Raw genomic sequence first — 16,707 nt, 5'->3', positions numbered from 1 at the left:
AGCTGTTAAAGATATTCGAGGCACAACCACTTTACGGCCACTCAGGTGACTATAATAAAAAAGATAGGCAATAAATGTTGAGAATGTGGAGAAATTGGAATCCTCATTTATTGACAGTGGGAATGTAAAATGGTGTAGCTGTTCTGGAAGAAAGTTTGGATTCCCTCAAAAAATTAAACAGAATTTTCATATGACCCAGCAATTCCATTCCTAGAGAACTAGAAATATGTGTCTGCACAAAAACTTGTACATGAATGTTCATAGCAGCATTGTTCATAATTGTTTAAAAGTGGGAACAACTTAAATGTCCATCAATTGAAAAATGGCTAAACAAAATGCGACATATGCATACGACTGAATATCATTCAGCCGTGGAAAGGAATACAGTACCGATATGGGCGACAGCCTGTATTAACCTTGAGCACATCCTGCTAAGTGAAAGAAGCCAGAGAAAAAAGGTCACACATTGTCTGGCTCCATTTATATAAAATGTCTAGAATATGTAAACCCAGAGAGACAGCGACTAGATTAGTGGTTTCCAGGGGCTGGGCGAAGGGGGAAAGGGAAGTTTGTGCAAATAGACAGAGTTCCTTTCAGAGAGGGGGAGGGTGGTGATACAAATGGTCTGGGATTGGATAGTAGTGGCGGTTGCACAACTCTGTGACTATATTAAAAATCACTGAATGTACACACGTGAAAGGGGTGAACCTTATGCTCTGTGAATTACATCTCAATAAACAAACATCTCAAAGCTCTTAAAGCAGTGGTTCTCAACCTTCCTAATGCCACGACCCTTTAATACAGTTCCTCATATTGTGGTGACCCCCAACCATAACATTATTTTCGTTGCTACCGCATAACTGTAATGTTGCTACTGTTATGAATCGTCATGTAAATATCTGATATGCAGGATGTATTTTCATTGTTACAGATTAAACATAATTAAAGCATAGTGATGAATCACAAAAACAATATGTAATTATATATGTTTTCCGATGGTCTTAGGCAACCCCTGTGAAAGGGTCCTTCGACCCCCAAAGGGGTCGCGACCCACAGGTTGAGAACCGCTGTGGTTCTATTTGCCATTAAGTAACATAATGCTGTGTTATGAGCATTCATTTCCAGATTTGGAAACTGAGGCATGAAGGTAAAGCGGCTGCCTAGAATCACCGAGCTGCACCTGAACTGTTTCCCGACTACTTGTCTAATGGGTCTCTCTAGAACATCACCATTAGCATCAGAATCCAAATTAGTTAAGGCTGATCAACTTCCTCCTAGAAGAGCAAATGTCTCCTGGACAATTTATAAGGAAGAATTGCCCAGGGGGTAGTGAACTCTGGCTAAAAAAGAGAGTACTGTTTATACAGTCCCACATTTCTGCTTACAGGGTAGAGAGAACCAAAAACCCACTCTGTGCAGGAGGAAACCCCTGTCCAAGACCTTTCCCCCGATGAATCCCATCATAGTGGTCAGCTTTCGAACATTCTCCTTTCTGCTCCAAACTCTTACAATTTTTTTTTTTTATTGAGCCTATAAGCTCCAAACCTTTAGAGCTAAACGAGGTGTTCTAGTCTTCCAGTTCACAGGTCATACCTGGGTGTGCTTCTGGTGGGAGGAAGCACAGGCCTGGCTTGTTCCTGTCTGCTGTCTTACTCCAGGTAGCAAATTCAAGTTCTCAGAGTGCAGGCAGAGGCATCTAAAGGCAGTATCCATCTGCCTCCTGGATCCTCATCAGAACTTTTATAAGTTGTGGGAAAATTAAATAATGCTACCAGCTTTCTTCTCAAACCAAACTGTCCCTCTGAAGCTCAGAAAACAGAGCTTTTAAAGATGTAAGTGGCACATCATTACTGATGATTACTCCCTGGGATTTGGACTGAAATATAAAGCTGCACGATACCATGGTTCTTTTCTTTAACATTCTGAATGGACCCAATGCCAGGAGTCACCTCAGCTACAGAAACCAACTGCCTTCCCACTGGGTCCATGAGGCTGTGCGTTCAGTGATGCAGGCCACGTCCGGGCAGGCCAGCCACCCGGGATGGGGGACTTCTCTCGGGAAAGGGTTAATATAGGAAGGCGGAGTGGCCTGTGGTTTTCCTCCCTGTAGAAAACCACAGCCCTTCCCCCCATCCCCCAACTCCCCTGTGTGGGTTATGCCACAGCGGGCTGAGGGCAGGGCTGCCAGCCCACGGAGCGCACTGACCTCGTCACAGGCGGCACAGCGCGGCTTCAGGCACTCGGCGTGGTGCCGGCCGCAGTAGATCTTGCCATCCTGGTAGAAGTAGATCAAGTCCACCAGGAGCTCGTTGCAGACGGTGCATATGAAGCAGGGCGGATGCCAGCAAACCCCGTGGCCGGCGCGCGACGCGAACACGGCGATGTCCCCGCCGTTAATCTGGCCTCCGCACTGTGAGGCAAAGGAAACGTGAGTGTGAACAGCGCTCCCGTCGCTCAGACCGCGCACAGGTGACAAACGGCCGCCACCTCCACCCGTAATCGACCATAAGCACTTATGTTCCCACGAGGCCCTGTGCGACCTGCTTTACATACGTGCTGCCTCCCCCTCTCTCCTTGTGTAGGGCCACCAAGGAAGATGAAGATTAAGTAACTGAGCAAATCAGGACTCACAAAGGCGGGAAAGAGGAAAACTCTGCATCAGGAGGCACACTTACACAAACTCCATCCGGAGGCACAGAGAGGGTTAGAGGAGGAGGCTGTGGGGGCTGAGGGCAGGAGAGGGGCCGTAAGGTGATAAGGGGAGCGGGTTCATTCAAATGTGCCCGCCTTTAACTATTTCTCCGACAGTCTTTCAGGCCTGCTCTTAGCCTGTCTCCGCTAGCATCCTTCTACATAATCCTGATGAAAAAGGCACCATTTCTAAGACCAGCCTGTGGAAAGGGCTTCTTCCCTTTCCCTCCGTCATCTTCCCACTCACGTCCCCAAGCTCCTTCCCCATCCAGAAAGGGGCAAGGCAGAGTCCCCGGTAGCCCGTGCTTAAGGCTGGGGTTAGGGTAAAACAGATATGGTCTGAGGGCCTTTGAGGGAGGAATCAAGTGTGAGGCAGTGGGTCTGGGGGCAGGATCTCTGCTGACCATGAGGTTCACAGCCTGAGGGTCCAGTAACAGGGCCCCACATGAGGGCCAGAGCTCTGGGGACAATGTCTGCAGAGTAGAAACACTACCTCCTAACCTTTCCTACATCACGGGCCACCCGTGGGTTGAACTGCTTTCTAGAAAAAGGAGTAAAGAGCTCATGGAACTGGCTCTGGGAGCCCGATCATGTGATCAGACAGAGGAAAGACTATGCTACAAAAAGCACTAACCCTTTCTCTTATAACATTAGTAGAACTGGGGTAGCACGCTGTTAACAGGTAAACTGAGGCACATTCAAAATTTCAAGAGTTTACTTGAGCAAATGCTGTATCGTGTTGGGCAGCACCAAACTGGAGGTGGTTGGAGCGCCCCATGGGTGGGAACTCGGGGGCAGGTTCTTACAGAAAAGAGGCGGAAGCAGAGAAAGCAGTGGTTTGAGTGGCTGCAACTTAAGTAGTCATCTTATTTGGGAAAGCCTGATTCGAATTTGTGATTGATTGTTCTTAAGTTTCATTTTCTTGGATTCTGGTACATTGATTCTGGCTTAGGTTTTGGTTTGCTACCGTACAAAGTACTAGAGCCACCTCAGTGTAATGGCCTCTTTGTTTAATTACCTTAATGATACAGAATCCCATTTTATCTCAACATCATTCTATGACACAGGCATTTGCTATCCCCATTCATGGCCAACGTCATTTGGGAGAAGCATGAGTCAAACTTACATCTCTCTGTCTCCACGCGCTTGTCACTATTCTGCCCTACTTTTGACATCTTCCCACAAATGCCCAACCTTCCTCTGTCTTAGGTGAGCCCCACTGGGCTGCCTCTGGGAGAGGCAGAGGTCCTGCATTGAGCTGAGTCCCACATCTTAACCGCTGATGACCTGCATCTCCAGGTGGGTCTTAAGGATGAAGACCCCACTGCCAAAAATCTGGTCCTTTGGCTCCCCTATGAAGTATTACCTTCATTCCATCCACCTGAATCTTCTTACTCTATCCCTCTGAAATCTCAAAAACAAAAAAAACCCCCAAATGTCACCCTGCCCCCTCAGGTATTATCTTGGTTTCTCGTCTCTGATCTGGCTCACGTATCTTCAGCACATGAACCAGCCCCTTTAGTCCAGGGGTAGGGAACCTTTTTTCTGCCAAGGGCTATCTGGGCATTTCTAGCATCATTCGCAGGCCATACAAAAATATCAACTTAAAGATTAGCCTCCTATATTTGGTCAAACACTTAATTAACTCACCCCTAATGCCTTGGCAGGGCCAGACCAAATGATTTCTTGGGCCTTATACGGCCCCGCGGGCTGGACATTCCCACCCCTGCTTCAGAGCTTAGGCAGTAAGACGGGCCTGTACAAAACGCACAGGGCTAAGCAAAGTGCTGAAAATGACAGCACAGAAGGCTTTTGGCAGGGTGAACACAGACAGGCTGCGTTCCCACCACCTTGCTTTCTTTTTCTTTTTTCAATTGATGAGAGAGAGAGAGAGAGAGAGAGAGAGAGAGAGAGAGAGAGAGAGAGAAAGGAAGAGAGAGAAAGGGGAAGAGAGAGAGAGAGAGAGCCTGGCTACCTCCTGCATGCACCCTGACAGGGAATTGACCCTGTCACCTTCCGGTGTACAGGATGACGCTCTGACCAACTGGGCCCCACTGGCCAGAGCAATCGCCACTGTCCTGCTTTCCTTAGAACCCTCCTCCGCCATCCCCTGAGAGCAGGAGAAAAACAAACCCAGACGCTTCAAGCAGTGAGGTCCCAGGGAGAATGCAGGAGGCTTCCTGCACTTTGCTCAAGAGCCCTCAAACCAAGCGGATGACCATTTACCACCCTGTAAATGTCATGGTCCTGGGAAAGAGGCTGGCCCGGTCTAGGCAAACTCCACTTTCTAAAGGACGCATTTAAAATATAAACCCAGCACATGTCAATCCTTGGCGCAACTCTTTCCTATGGGCACTTAACCCCCAGGCCCTGGCCCTCTGTCCGTTCTCCTCCTTCACGCCCTCTGCCCTGCCACACTGCGAACCAACAGGAATGTCCTGCCTCAGGGCCTGTGAGCCCTCTGTCCCCTCTGCCCCCGCTGCCCCTCCCCAAGGCCTACGTGCTTCCCTCTCTCAGTTCTGGCTTGTCTTTGCTCAGAAGCCACCTATTAAGGGGCCCAGCCACTTTATGAGAATGGCAACCCCACCCCCACTCCCAGCACTTCCTAACCCCTTCCCTGCTGTGTTTTTTTCTATCTTGCTTATTTATGTTATTGTCTGACTTTCCCCCCCTAGAACATAACTCCTCACAAGGGCAAGATGAAGCTTTTAAACGTTTGTCCGCTGCTGTATCCCCCTGCCCAGAACAGCGGCTGGCCCAAGCAGGCACTCAGAAAGTGAGCGTGAAGGGCGAGGCCGGGGAAAGCCAGCGGGGCAGTCCCACCTCCATGCTCACCTGTTCGCAAATGGCTCCCGTCATGGTGACTGGGAAGGGCCTGACATTCCCTCGGCCCAAGTTCTCGCGCTTCCTCTGGTTGCTGAAGAGCTTCAGCTCCCGCTTCTCCTCCTCATCCAGGGAGTTGCAGTATCGGACCTGAAGCGACACAGAGGTGGCAGGGAAGAGTCACTCTGCACTCGTCCCCTTAGGATTCCAAAGCTCAGGCCTCCGCTTTCTCAGCAAACGCGCTCCTGTTTGGTGTTAGGGTCCTGACCTGGACTTGAACACGGCCAGGCTTGGGGACATCTGAAATGAGTCTCTACCTAAAGGAGCTGACTAAAGGCACCAAACTCTGGAGCCCAAGGCTCGGGCAGGATGAAGGTCCGTAACTGTTCCTCATCCTCACTGCCCGACTGCTCCCCACACTGAGCCCCCACTCCCAGATCTGGGACTTTCTCCTTCTTTCAAATGGATTTGCATCTTCAAACTGATTGTGGGGTCCTGATACTTTCATGGCCGGTGCCCAGGTAAGTGGTCCCTGACACCAATGACGGCCCCCGGCCAGCGAGCCAGAACCATTGTCGGTGGGTTCATAGCTTCTCTTCTCCCAACTCATTGTTGGGAAAATGGGGAACCAAAGGCTTGAGACTGAAGAGTTAGCTCAAAAGCATCTGTGTTGCTTTATAAGAGTCCCTGCCTGCTTCTCTGTGAGTCGGAGGAAAAAGCCACCTGCTGGGCTTTGGTTAATGCATCAACTTGCATTAAGCTATGATCCTTCTTGTCAGACACAGACACACAAGGGAGGGACATCAAAGACATTCGATCCAGTATTTCCATCTCTTCCCTTACGTCTGCACACCTTGAGAATTTTGTCAGAGTCTTGAACTATTACCTACTTAATGGTACTGTTGTGATTAATAATAGGAAAATCTACACTAATAAAAGAGAAACATGCAAATTGGCATCACTCCGCTATGCCCACCAGCCAATCAGATGAGTATGCAAAGTAACCCAACAAAGATGGCGGTTAATTTGCATACACAGGTGTGGAGCGAAGACGGAAAACAAAGTAGAAGCCAGGTGCTGCAGAAGGGAGCAAAGCTATGGAGAAGCAAGCGGGACGGCGGAGGCGGGAGGGAAGCAAGCGGAGGGCTTTGGTCCCTTCTCTGCTTCGCTCTGGCCGCAGGAAGCCCTATTCTTGCAGGAATCTTCCTGCAACGGGCCTCTAGTTATTAATAACAGGAGAGGAGCAAAGGGAAGGCCAAATATTATGGGCATGTCTTTTGGGCAGTTTCACCAGAAGCTAAAACTTTACACTCCCCAGTGGTCCAGCAAAGGGGTGACAGGCAAATGCTCAGTAAAATTGGGGGGTGACTGCTGCAGATGCTTTCCTGTTAGTCACACCTGGGAGCAGGTCGCTGGCCAGGGTAGGCATAGCCACCACAAAAGCGTGACATTTGGGATATTTGGTCCCTGAACAAAGGAGTTTGCTCTCTTCATTCCTCTTGGCTCTCTTGTTTTCTCCAGCTCTTGGTGTGTTTGGTTGACTCCTGGCTTGTGGGGCTCCCCGGCATTCCCCTACATGGTCCACGGCCATGCGCTCCCCACACACAATGGACTAATGGACGACAGCTGGCCTGATGCTGAAGTGGACCCGGCTTCAACATGGAAGGAAAGCTAGACACTGGCTCTGGTTTTAGCTCTACTGACGCCCCACCTACACTTCTTCCAGGACTGGACTGAGGGAAAGGGGGCTTTGGAAACCCAGTAATTCCCCTGTAAAAATCAGAGGGCGAACATAAACTAAATAGAGTGAGAACGAAACCACATGGTTAGATTCTACCTGGATACCTTTGGCTGTGGGAGGTCCCGAAATGCGGATTCTTAATGCTGCAGCTTCCAAGCTACAGCTGCTGCCCCACCTGAACTGTCTCTCCCTTCACTATCCACGAGGAATGAAATACAACTTACGAGGAAGTGCTCTCTCATTACATGGTTCAGTTTTACACACTGCCTTGCCCGTGTCCCACCTCAAGTCCCGTGCCCACCACACTTTGGCAAACAGTGCCCTAACCCCACCGCCTGCCTCACTTCAGAATAATCTGAGCATCAGAAGGTTAACTGAGATGCTCAGATGCCTGTCAGCCAGATGGTTCCAGGGGGCCTTTGAACTAGGCTGGTGCGTCCTAATTTAAAAACCAGGGCGGCTGCAGATATCAAAACTGTCTTCTCTGGGTGAAAAAAAGAATGATCAAATGTTTACGTTAGGATCACCCTTTGTTCCCCACAGGGCCACGTCTAAATGGGTGAAACTGCCTCCGGGCCCCATGGAAGGAATTCTCACCAGCAGGAAGGAGGGATTTGAAAGGTCTCTTTTCATGAAACCACAGTTAACCTTACACAGAATAAACCATTAAAAGCAGAACAGAGCGGATCAGGTCCCTCTGTCACGTAAAAAGTTAACAGAAAAAGAAACCGTCTTCATGCGGATGCTTCTCTCCGGGAGAGAGCCCAGGGCCCCCAGCAGCCCGGACTATATGGTTACTGACACTTTATGGACAAGCTTTTAAAGACAGGCACACCCCTCCTGCTTGTAAAAACCCGCATTTTCACTTCCAAGTTAGTTAACTGGGCGTCAGGTTACAAGGTTTGCTTTCGGCTTTAAAGAGGAAGCATTATTTATACACTTTTTAAACGAAGTCTGAAATGAACACTAGGAAAGGGAATCACGGCCCTCTTTCTAGGAGCTGCCTCAGCGTGTGAGCTTTTGCTCCACTTATCACTTATTCAAATGTACTTTCGTGGCTCCTGATTTACCCTTTTCTTTCAGATGTGGGGCGGTAAAGACTAGAAGGCACTCAGTCATTTCCCTGGGATCCAGCTTGCGGGTGGGACAGTGGGTAGCTGGTGTCTCACCAAGGGGTTACCTCTCTTTTCAATCGAAAATCGTGTTTCTGTTTAAAATGTAATCCAGTTCAGTGGACAATTCAATTCTATGGGATTACAACTTTTACAAACCCGATACTTATCAATTAACGGTTAGTTTACAAATCTAAACCCCTCAAGCATGAGGAGCTTTTAAAAGTATATTTACAAATGTCCCTTTAGGATCAATTTATCTCCCAAGATAAATGCCTGCTCACAGCGCTGTGGGTGGGGGTTCAGAGAACAGGACAGCCTGCAAGCCAGACTTTCAAGGGTGCAAAGGGTGACCTCAGCAAGTTGGACTTTAAACGACAAAAACACAGATTTTCAGAGCTGCACATCTGAGCACGTAACGTCAGCTGCCATGGAGCGTGGGAAATGTGCGCACTCATTTAACGTGAGATGAGGCTGAAAATTCAAGAGAGTCACAAAGTCTTTGCAGGGTTTGAACTGCCCAGGGAATCTCAACCGTCCCAGATGCTCAGGAAACCAGCCTCGCCCGTTCTTCTTCAACTAAGAAAGCCTGAAATCTGCCTTCAAATGTTCGTGCTCCCTGGTTAACCTCAGAGCGCTAGAAGTGCCAGGAGAATCCAGCCCATACTGAGACTTTGCTTTTTGGTAATGCTCTCCAGAAGGTGTCTGAGAGCTGTGTTTGGCTCTAATTAAGGAAGCTAAAACCTAAACTAAACGGCCAGAATGTTTCTTTGGAGATCTTGATCACAGCATTCCAACTGTGGAAAGGTAGGTAGGTATTTGGGGAAGGTTCTAAGGAAGGCTCCCTAAGGCCCCCCAGCCCCTTACCTCATTGTCATGCGGCGGCAGCTGGTGTAATAGCTGCTTGATTCGCAGCTTCTCCCCGGGACTGTTGACATAAGGAACCTTCTCTTCTGGGAGACAGCTGTAGTACTGGTGAACCTGAGGGTGAAAAGCGCACAGGTGACCGGCCGTTCCGCTGTCTGAGATGATTCCCATGGCAGGACACAGGCTACGTCCCGCCGTCCCACCCTGCGAGGAGCACAGCGGCAGGCGTTTCTCACTGCCAGCAGAGAAACTCCTTCTTCAGGAAAGAGCCCAGCAAATCCCCCAGCTCTTGGGGGCTTTCCCTCTCTCTCCAAGGGAAAGACAAAAACCAGCGAACTCTCCTGGAAGAAGAGACATCGGCAACCATGCTGGCGAACCCGGAGGCTAGGGCTTTCTCCGGCTCCGGCTCCGGCTCCGGAGCTGACTTTACCATTTTCCCTGCTCGTCTCCAGCGTGTAACATGCCTCCGGAGCCAGCGGGATCTGCCAGTGCCTGTCCTGGCAGCGCTGGAGTCAGAGCCCGCTTCTGGCACTCACATCCCTCAGCCGCCTCCTACGTGCAAAGCCCTCCAGGCCCTGAGCCCTGTGAGAGGACAGGGAGCAGCTCCTATCTGTCAGAAAGAGTCCCTGAATCTGGATACAGAGCGTGTAGTGAAAAATCGTCAGTAATAGGAGTATTTCTGTCCATCCTAGAATGCTCCTGCTGATGACAGGGCAGATTCGTGCACTTTCTAAGCCAGGTTAACCCTAACGATGACTTTGGGAAGCACCAAGCACCTATTTTTGTCTGAGAAAAGAAAACATTCTGTCATCCAGCTGCATGCAAAACTAGGGAAAGGAAAAACTGACCCAAACCGGTGGTATGCTATTATATAGGAGAGACAAAAACAAACAAACAAACAAAAAACCACGCATGCTCAGATGACATCATGGAAAATACTTTCCAGCCATCTCTTAGGAGCATCATGACCAGCTCTTGAGAAACAAGGCATTCATTCAATAGCAGGGAAGAAAGAAGACTTGGGGCTCTAAGTTCCTCATGCTCGTCACAGTCCACAAACTTGGTCGAACTCCCGAGTTTAGGGAGTCTTGGATATGCACACCGTTTTGGGAATGCTGGGACGAAGAGTTAAGACAGCTCTGTCTACTCCGATCTCCAGAAAGGAAGTCGTAAGCAGTAGAAGAGAGGGGAGGAAAGGCTTTGCAATGACAAGGCCTTAAAAAATGTGAAAGCCATCTTTATTTTCCTAACAAATAATCGCAACCATTCACCATCATGTGCACATCATCCTCTTAATCAAATCCCAAAGGCAACCGTAAACAGACGTCTTGTCCTAGACCAGCTGGCTCGGGGAGGCCAGGCTTCTGCAAGGCTCCCGCAGGCACCTGGCGGGGAGCCACCTCCTGGGAGGGGAGGACTGCTCCAGGTTCTGTGCCGCCCACAGGTTCCCGGCACTCTCCAGAGAAGAAATAAAAGGCCAGATGACGAGTTCGTTTGGAATTAGAAGCTGGTGCTGAGCCCCTCGGAGGAGCGGCACCATATGGCTCCTCAGGTAAGTGCCAGGTATGAAAAGCAGACCCCGTCTCCGCGTCTTGGAGAAGGGCTTTGCCTCCCAAGCCAAATAATTGCTGGTGAAAGGCCTTGTTGCAACCTCACTTGGCAGTTCTCACAACACCCATGATGGTTCCGGAACGGTAGGGACAAATGCGGACATCGAGTGAATCGCTGTGGGTTTTTGATAGTGAACTCACTTGAGCTGTGCCCCCCTCATTATTCACACAGCCCCCTCTTCACTGCCCAGAACAAAGCCATCCCTGAGAGCCCTTCTGATCGAGCGCCTGAGGCAGGCCCTCTCTGCCACTGTCCACAGCTGGCTGAGGTTGGAGTCTTCCCTGCACCGTCTGCATCATGGCCAGGGAGACCCCCACCCCAGCCTGGCTCGAACATGCTCCATGCCTGTGTCCTCAGCAAGTTACATTAACCACGCAGAAGCCTCATTGGAAGATCGGGGCAATGCAGTGAGGGCGTAGGCAGAGCATTTGCCCCCGAATAGCAACACATGACATGAATGTACAGCAATCAGTATGTTATCTAGCCTGGCATACTCCACAAGGAACAATCCAGAGGCTTCCTGGACTTCCTTCCATTTGAAAATGCAGGGCAACACTGTCAGCTTGTAGAGTTAGACCGAACCCCGCCCCTCCCCACTCATCTCAGTCTAAGCAAGAGGGTGGCAAGGAATAAAATGCTATTTGAGCTAGTTTGATTGCAGAGATAAAATGGAAAATTATTATAAAGGTGTGATGCTTTCTCCAGAAACCCAGCAGTACCCCCGGGCCTCACGAGGAAACGGAGCCTGCCGCTGAAAGGTGATTGATCTGTCAGGGATGCTCATCGCTCCAAGCCCAGTGTCCTCTACGCGTCTCTTTCCGCATATTTGCTTCTTACCTTCTCACAGCTTAAGGTTTCCCATAAAACTTGAGTTTATACAACCTCGGTTCCTACACTGACTAGCTTTGCTCAAACCCAAATCCCCCAGAGAAAGACCTGACTGCCCATCTTGGGCAAGGTCCACACCTGGAAAGCAGTCCCCCACACCTGACGCTGGAGGGCATAGGAGTCCCCAACATGCAGAGACAGCACGCCAGGGGTTCTCGGGAGGTAAATAAACATCTTGGTATGCTGTGTGCCATCCTCAAGACTGCGAATTCTTTTTTTAATTATTTGATTTTTTAATTACAGTTTATATTCAATATTATTTTGTATTAGTTTCAGGTGTACAGCATAGAGATTAGGCAATCATATACTTCAAAAAGTGTTCCCCTGATAGTTCCAGTATCCACCTGGCATCATAGTTATTACAATATTATTGACTGTATTCCCTATGCTGTAATCTACATCTCGGTGACTACTGTGTAACTACCAATTTGTACTTCTTAATCCCTTCACCTTTTTCACCTGCCCCCCCCCCCCCATCACCCTGCTCTCTGTCAACCATCTGTCTGTTCTTTATATCTATGAGTCTGTTTCTCCTTTGTTTGTTCACTTATTTTGTTCTTTAGATTCCACATATAAGTGAAATCATATGGTGTTTGTCTTTCTCTGACTGACGTATTTCTCTTAGTGTAATGCCCTCTAGGTCAATCCATGTTGTCATAAATGATAAGATTTTGTTCTTATTTTTGGCTGAGTAATATTCCACTGTATATATGTTTTACCACTTTTTTTTATTCCCTCGTGTATTGATGAGTTCCTGGGTTGCTTCCATACCTTGGCTATGGTAAATTATGCTGCAGTGAACATAGGGGTGCCTATATTAGACTCTGAATTCTTAAATAAACAGAGGGAACATAGGCCTACTTTTCCTGGCCAGACATCTTGTGTTGTCTCTTATAATTCAAGCCCACTGATTACCACCACTGAAAAATGTCCGTTCTACCAGTATTCCAATAATGCCTCATACATGGAATGTGATAAAATATTTTCTCTCCCTTTGTAATACTTTAAGCAATAAAACAATTAAAAAAATATTTTCTCACAATAATTTGGTGGATGCTTTTAAAACTGACCTAATTAGTGGGATGCCCCTTTATTAAAACAGATCAGCTAATATTCATTAACATCCTACCGAATCACCCCTGTGTCCTATTGTAGGTGATCTGACTTACAATGAGTTGATCAAGCCGTCTGCAAGCCTGGTCCAGTCCAGGAGAAAAAGTTACCTTCTAATGTTGGCTTCTGTGTTTCCACCTGTATTGATCTGACTTTCCAAGCTCTTTATTGAGCATGGAGGACTAGATGATGGATGGGAATGAGGGAGAATCCACGCTCTTGAATTCCCAATCTGTCTGGCCGAACCCAGAAATGCTGCATGCGCTGCCCTCTGCCATCCTGTGTGAAAACAGGACTACATGCCCCAGAACACACCCCAGAGGAAAGACCCAGGATACTTTCTGGGGCTCCAAAAGTTAAATTGGACACCACCCCTGGGAACCCCGCAGATTGCTCATTTTAGCCCCAACATGTTTCACTTGTTAATTTTTACAAATAAATGAGCAAAGCCAACAGCATTTTGCCAGTGATGATCATTACCAAGCTATTACCTGGTATGTTGATCTCTGTTTTTCCTCGTGTGTGTACTGATGTACAGAGCATATTTCTCCAAAAGCAGGTCTATTGAATGTTCTAGAAACTTTGGTCCCTTTAAACATTCCCAGGTAGAGGTGCCTCGTGATTCTGGCCTGGGTGAAGCTGTACTAGGTACACCCAACCCCCGCCACCACCTCCCCGCCCCACAAAAGCATTTTGAATACAATAAACTGGCTTATGAAAACCAAGTAGCTGAAGGCCTTTATTTAAGGTGTCACTCCCAACAGGAAGGTTTGGCAGTACCTGCAGTCTGTCTGGCGGACTGTCAGACCTTAGTCAGTGTGCAAACAACGTCCACAGAGCCAGGCCTCGCCCAGTTCCAGAGACCTGGCTTGTTTGCACTTTTGACAGCATTTCTGCCGGGGCACAGACAGAAGGGAGGGAGTCAGGGACTCCTCGCTGGAGAGAAAAGTGTGCTAATTTTAAAAAGTGGGCACAGTGCTTTATATAAGGTGATGGGTCTCAAACTTTGGCTGCACCAGAACCCCAGACAGGTTTGTTGAAACACACATTGCTCTTTCAGTAAGCCTGGGGCGGGACTCACCATTTGCATTTCTAACCTCTCCTAAGGCAATGCCCCTGCCGTGGTCCAGGACCAGGATTTGAGAGGTTTAGACTTACCCTAGGGCAGGGGTCAGCTCTTTGGCCCCTTGAGTGTGGCTCTTCCTAAGCCTTAGGAGTATCCTAATTAAGTGTACCTACCTATATAGTTAAAGTTTAAAAAATTTGGCTCTCAAAAGAAATTTCAATGGTTGTACTGTTGATATTTGGCTCTGTTGACTAATGAGTTTGCCGACCACTGCCCTAGGGTCTCCCTCCCTCCAACCCCCGGAGGTTGCCAGGCAGATGGCGGGATTCCTGTTTGCTCCAAGAGACCCAGAAAGCCCAGAGGAGGGGAAGGCATGTGTCCAATCCCACTCAATTTTGCGGGTGTCTCCTTCCAACTTTGCACATACATTTTAGCCAGGGAGTTCCAGCAGCTCTGGCAAGAATGGAAACTCCGGGCCGAGGAAAACCAAGATGGCGGCATAGGTTAACGCCGGAGTTTGCTGCTTTGAACAACTACTTCAAAAGTGAAACTAAAAGACAGAACGGACATCACCCAAAACCACTGGAACGCTGGCTGAATGGAAGTCCTACAACTAGGAGGAAAGAGAAACGCATACGGACACTCAGAGGAGGCGCAGTGCTGAAGTCAAATTCTGAGGTGCGGAGTGCGCGCGCGGAGCGGGCTGGCGGCGGAGGGCGCGGTTGGCGTTTTCAATCGGGAGGGAGTCGCAGACTCTGAGCTCCAGATCCGGGCGAGTCTTTAGGGACCCAGACTCAAACGGGAGAAGCGGGACTGCCTGGCTTCGGTCAGAGCGAGTGCAGCTTTCTCTCCGAGCTTTGCAGCGGGTGCTGGGACTCAGAGAGGCAGAGCCCCTGGGGACAGGACTGAGAGCCGCCATAACTGCTCTCTCTGGCCCACCCTGTTGATCCTGTGCGACCCGCCCCGCCCCGCCCAAGCCCTGCACAGAGGCATTTGCCGGATAGCCTCAGGCAAACGCCAGATTAGCACCTCCCTAGAGGACAGAAGTTCTCTCACTGCTGACACAGCTGATTCTCATAGCCACTTGGCCTGGAGGTCAAACCCTCCCTGGAATTAGCTACAAGATTTAACTATAAGACTGCGCACAAAGACCACTAGGGGGTGCACCAAGGAAGCATAACAAAATGCGGAGACAAAGAAACAGGACAAAATTGTCAATGGAAGATCTAGAGTTCAGAACCACACTTTTAAGGTCTCTCAAGAACTGTTTGGAAGCCGCCGATAAACTTAATGAGATCTACAAGAAAACTAATGAGACCCTCGATGTTATATTGGGGAATCAACTAGAAATTAAGCATACACTGACTGAAATAAAGAATATTATACAGACTCCCGACAGCAGAACAGAGGAGCGCAAGAATCAAGTCAATGATTTGAAATGCGAGGAAGCAAAAAACACCCAACCGGAAAAGCAAAATGAAAAAAGAATCCAAAAGTGCGAGGATAGTGTAAGGAGCCTCTGGGACAGCTTCAGGCGTACCAACATCAGAATTATAGGGGTGCCAGAGGATGAGAGAGAGCAAGATATTAAAAACCTATTTGAAGAAATAATGACAGAAAACTTCCCTCACCTGGTGAAAGAAATGGACTTACAGGTCCAAGAAGCGCGGAGAACCCCAAACAAAAGGAATCCAAAGAGGACCACACCAAGACACATCATAATTAAAATGCCAAGAGCAAAAGACAAAGAGAGAATCTTAAAAGCAGCAAGAGAAAGAAACCCAGTTACCTATAAGGGAATACCCATACGACTGTCAGCTGATTTCTCAACAGAAACTTTGCAGGCCAGAAGGGAGTGGCAAGAAATATTCAAAGTGATGAATACCAAGAACCTACAACCAAGATTACTTTATCCAGCAAAGCTATCATTCAGAATTGAAGGTCAGATAAAGAGCTTCACAGATAAGGAAAAGCTAAAGGAGTTCATCACCACCAAATCAGGATTATATGAAATGCTGAAAGGTATCCTTTAAGAAGAGGAAGAGGAAGAAAAAGGTAAAGATACAAATTATGAACAACAAATATGCATCTATCAACAAGTGAATCTAAGAATCAAGTGAATAAATAATCCGATGAACAGAATGAACTGGTGATTATAATAGAATGAGGGACATAGAAAGGGAATGGACTGACTATTCTTGGGGGGGAAAGGGGTGTCGGAGATGCGGGAAGAGACTGGACAAAAATCGTGCACCTATGGATGAGGACAGTGGGTGGGGAGTGATTGCGGATGGTGGGGCGGGAACTGGGAGGAGGGGAGTTATGGGGGGAAAAAAGAGGAACAAATGTAATAATCTGAACAATAAAGATTTAATTAAAAAAAAAAAAAAAAAAAAAAAGAATGGAAACTCCTTAGGGAAAGGGCTCATAGGGGACATTTTCTGTATCAAAAGCATCCCTGGTTTCTTAAAGATGGAACACAACAAAGAAGTCAGACTTTCTCGGTTGATCTCAGATTCAACAACCCCTCATCGTCTTTGAAGAAGGGATCCATGAATGTATTTATTTATTGAATGTTTGCATGCCCAGAGTGTTTCTACACACATATCTTGTGAACCCCGCCCACATCCTGGAGGTTGGTATGCATACTCACCAGATTGAGCAGCACAGAGCTAAGACGTGGGAGAACCACCTTTGGCCTTGGCTTCCCCTCCTCTCCCTGTTTACGGAGGAGGTCTTAGCCTCCCTTATCAAGAAGAAAGACAAAGAGATAGTAGACTTCCAGGGCATTTGTA

The 16,707-nt window shown here is 48.2% G+C and overlaps 1 protein-coding gene across 2 annotated transcripts in view; it reads right to left on the bottom strand.

Moving 5' to 3' along the window:
• The window catches only part of PRICKLE2 (prickle planar cell polarity protein 2), a gene marked incomplete at both ends in the record, with an annotated part of 316,207 nt that overhangs the window by 41,707 nt on the left and 257,793 nt on the right, over window positions 1–16,707 (bottom strand). For both annotated transcript variants that reach the window (XM_081105628.1, XM_081105629.1), the window contains 3 exons: window positions 2,207–2,410; window positions 5,527–5,664; window positions 9,235–9,348. In XM_081105628.1, the coding sequence (XP_080961754.1) occupies window positions 2,207–2,410; window positions 5,527–5,664; window positions 9,235–9,348 (456 nt within the window). The remainder of the gene's footprint in view (window positions 1–2,206; window positions 2,411–5,526; window positions 5,665–9,234; window positions 9,349–16,707) is intronic.

Source organism: Myotis nattereri, assembly GCF_964212035.1.
Source record: "Myotis nattereri genome assembly, chromosome: 14".
Classification (NCBI taxonomy): Eukaryota; Metazoa; Chordata; class Mammalia; order Chiroptera; family Vespertilionidae; genus Myotis; species Myotis nattereri.
The sequence above is the reverse complement of the archived record's forward strand: the minus strand, read 5'-3'. Positions and strand labels throughout refer to the sequence as shown.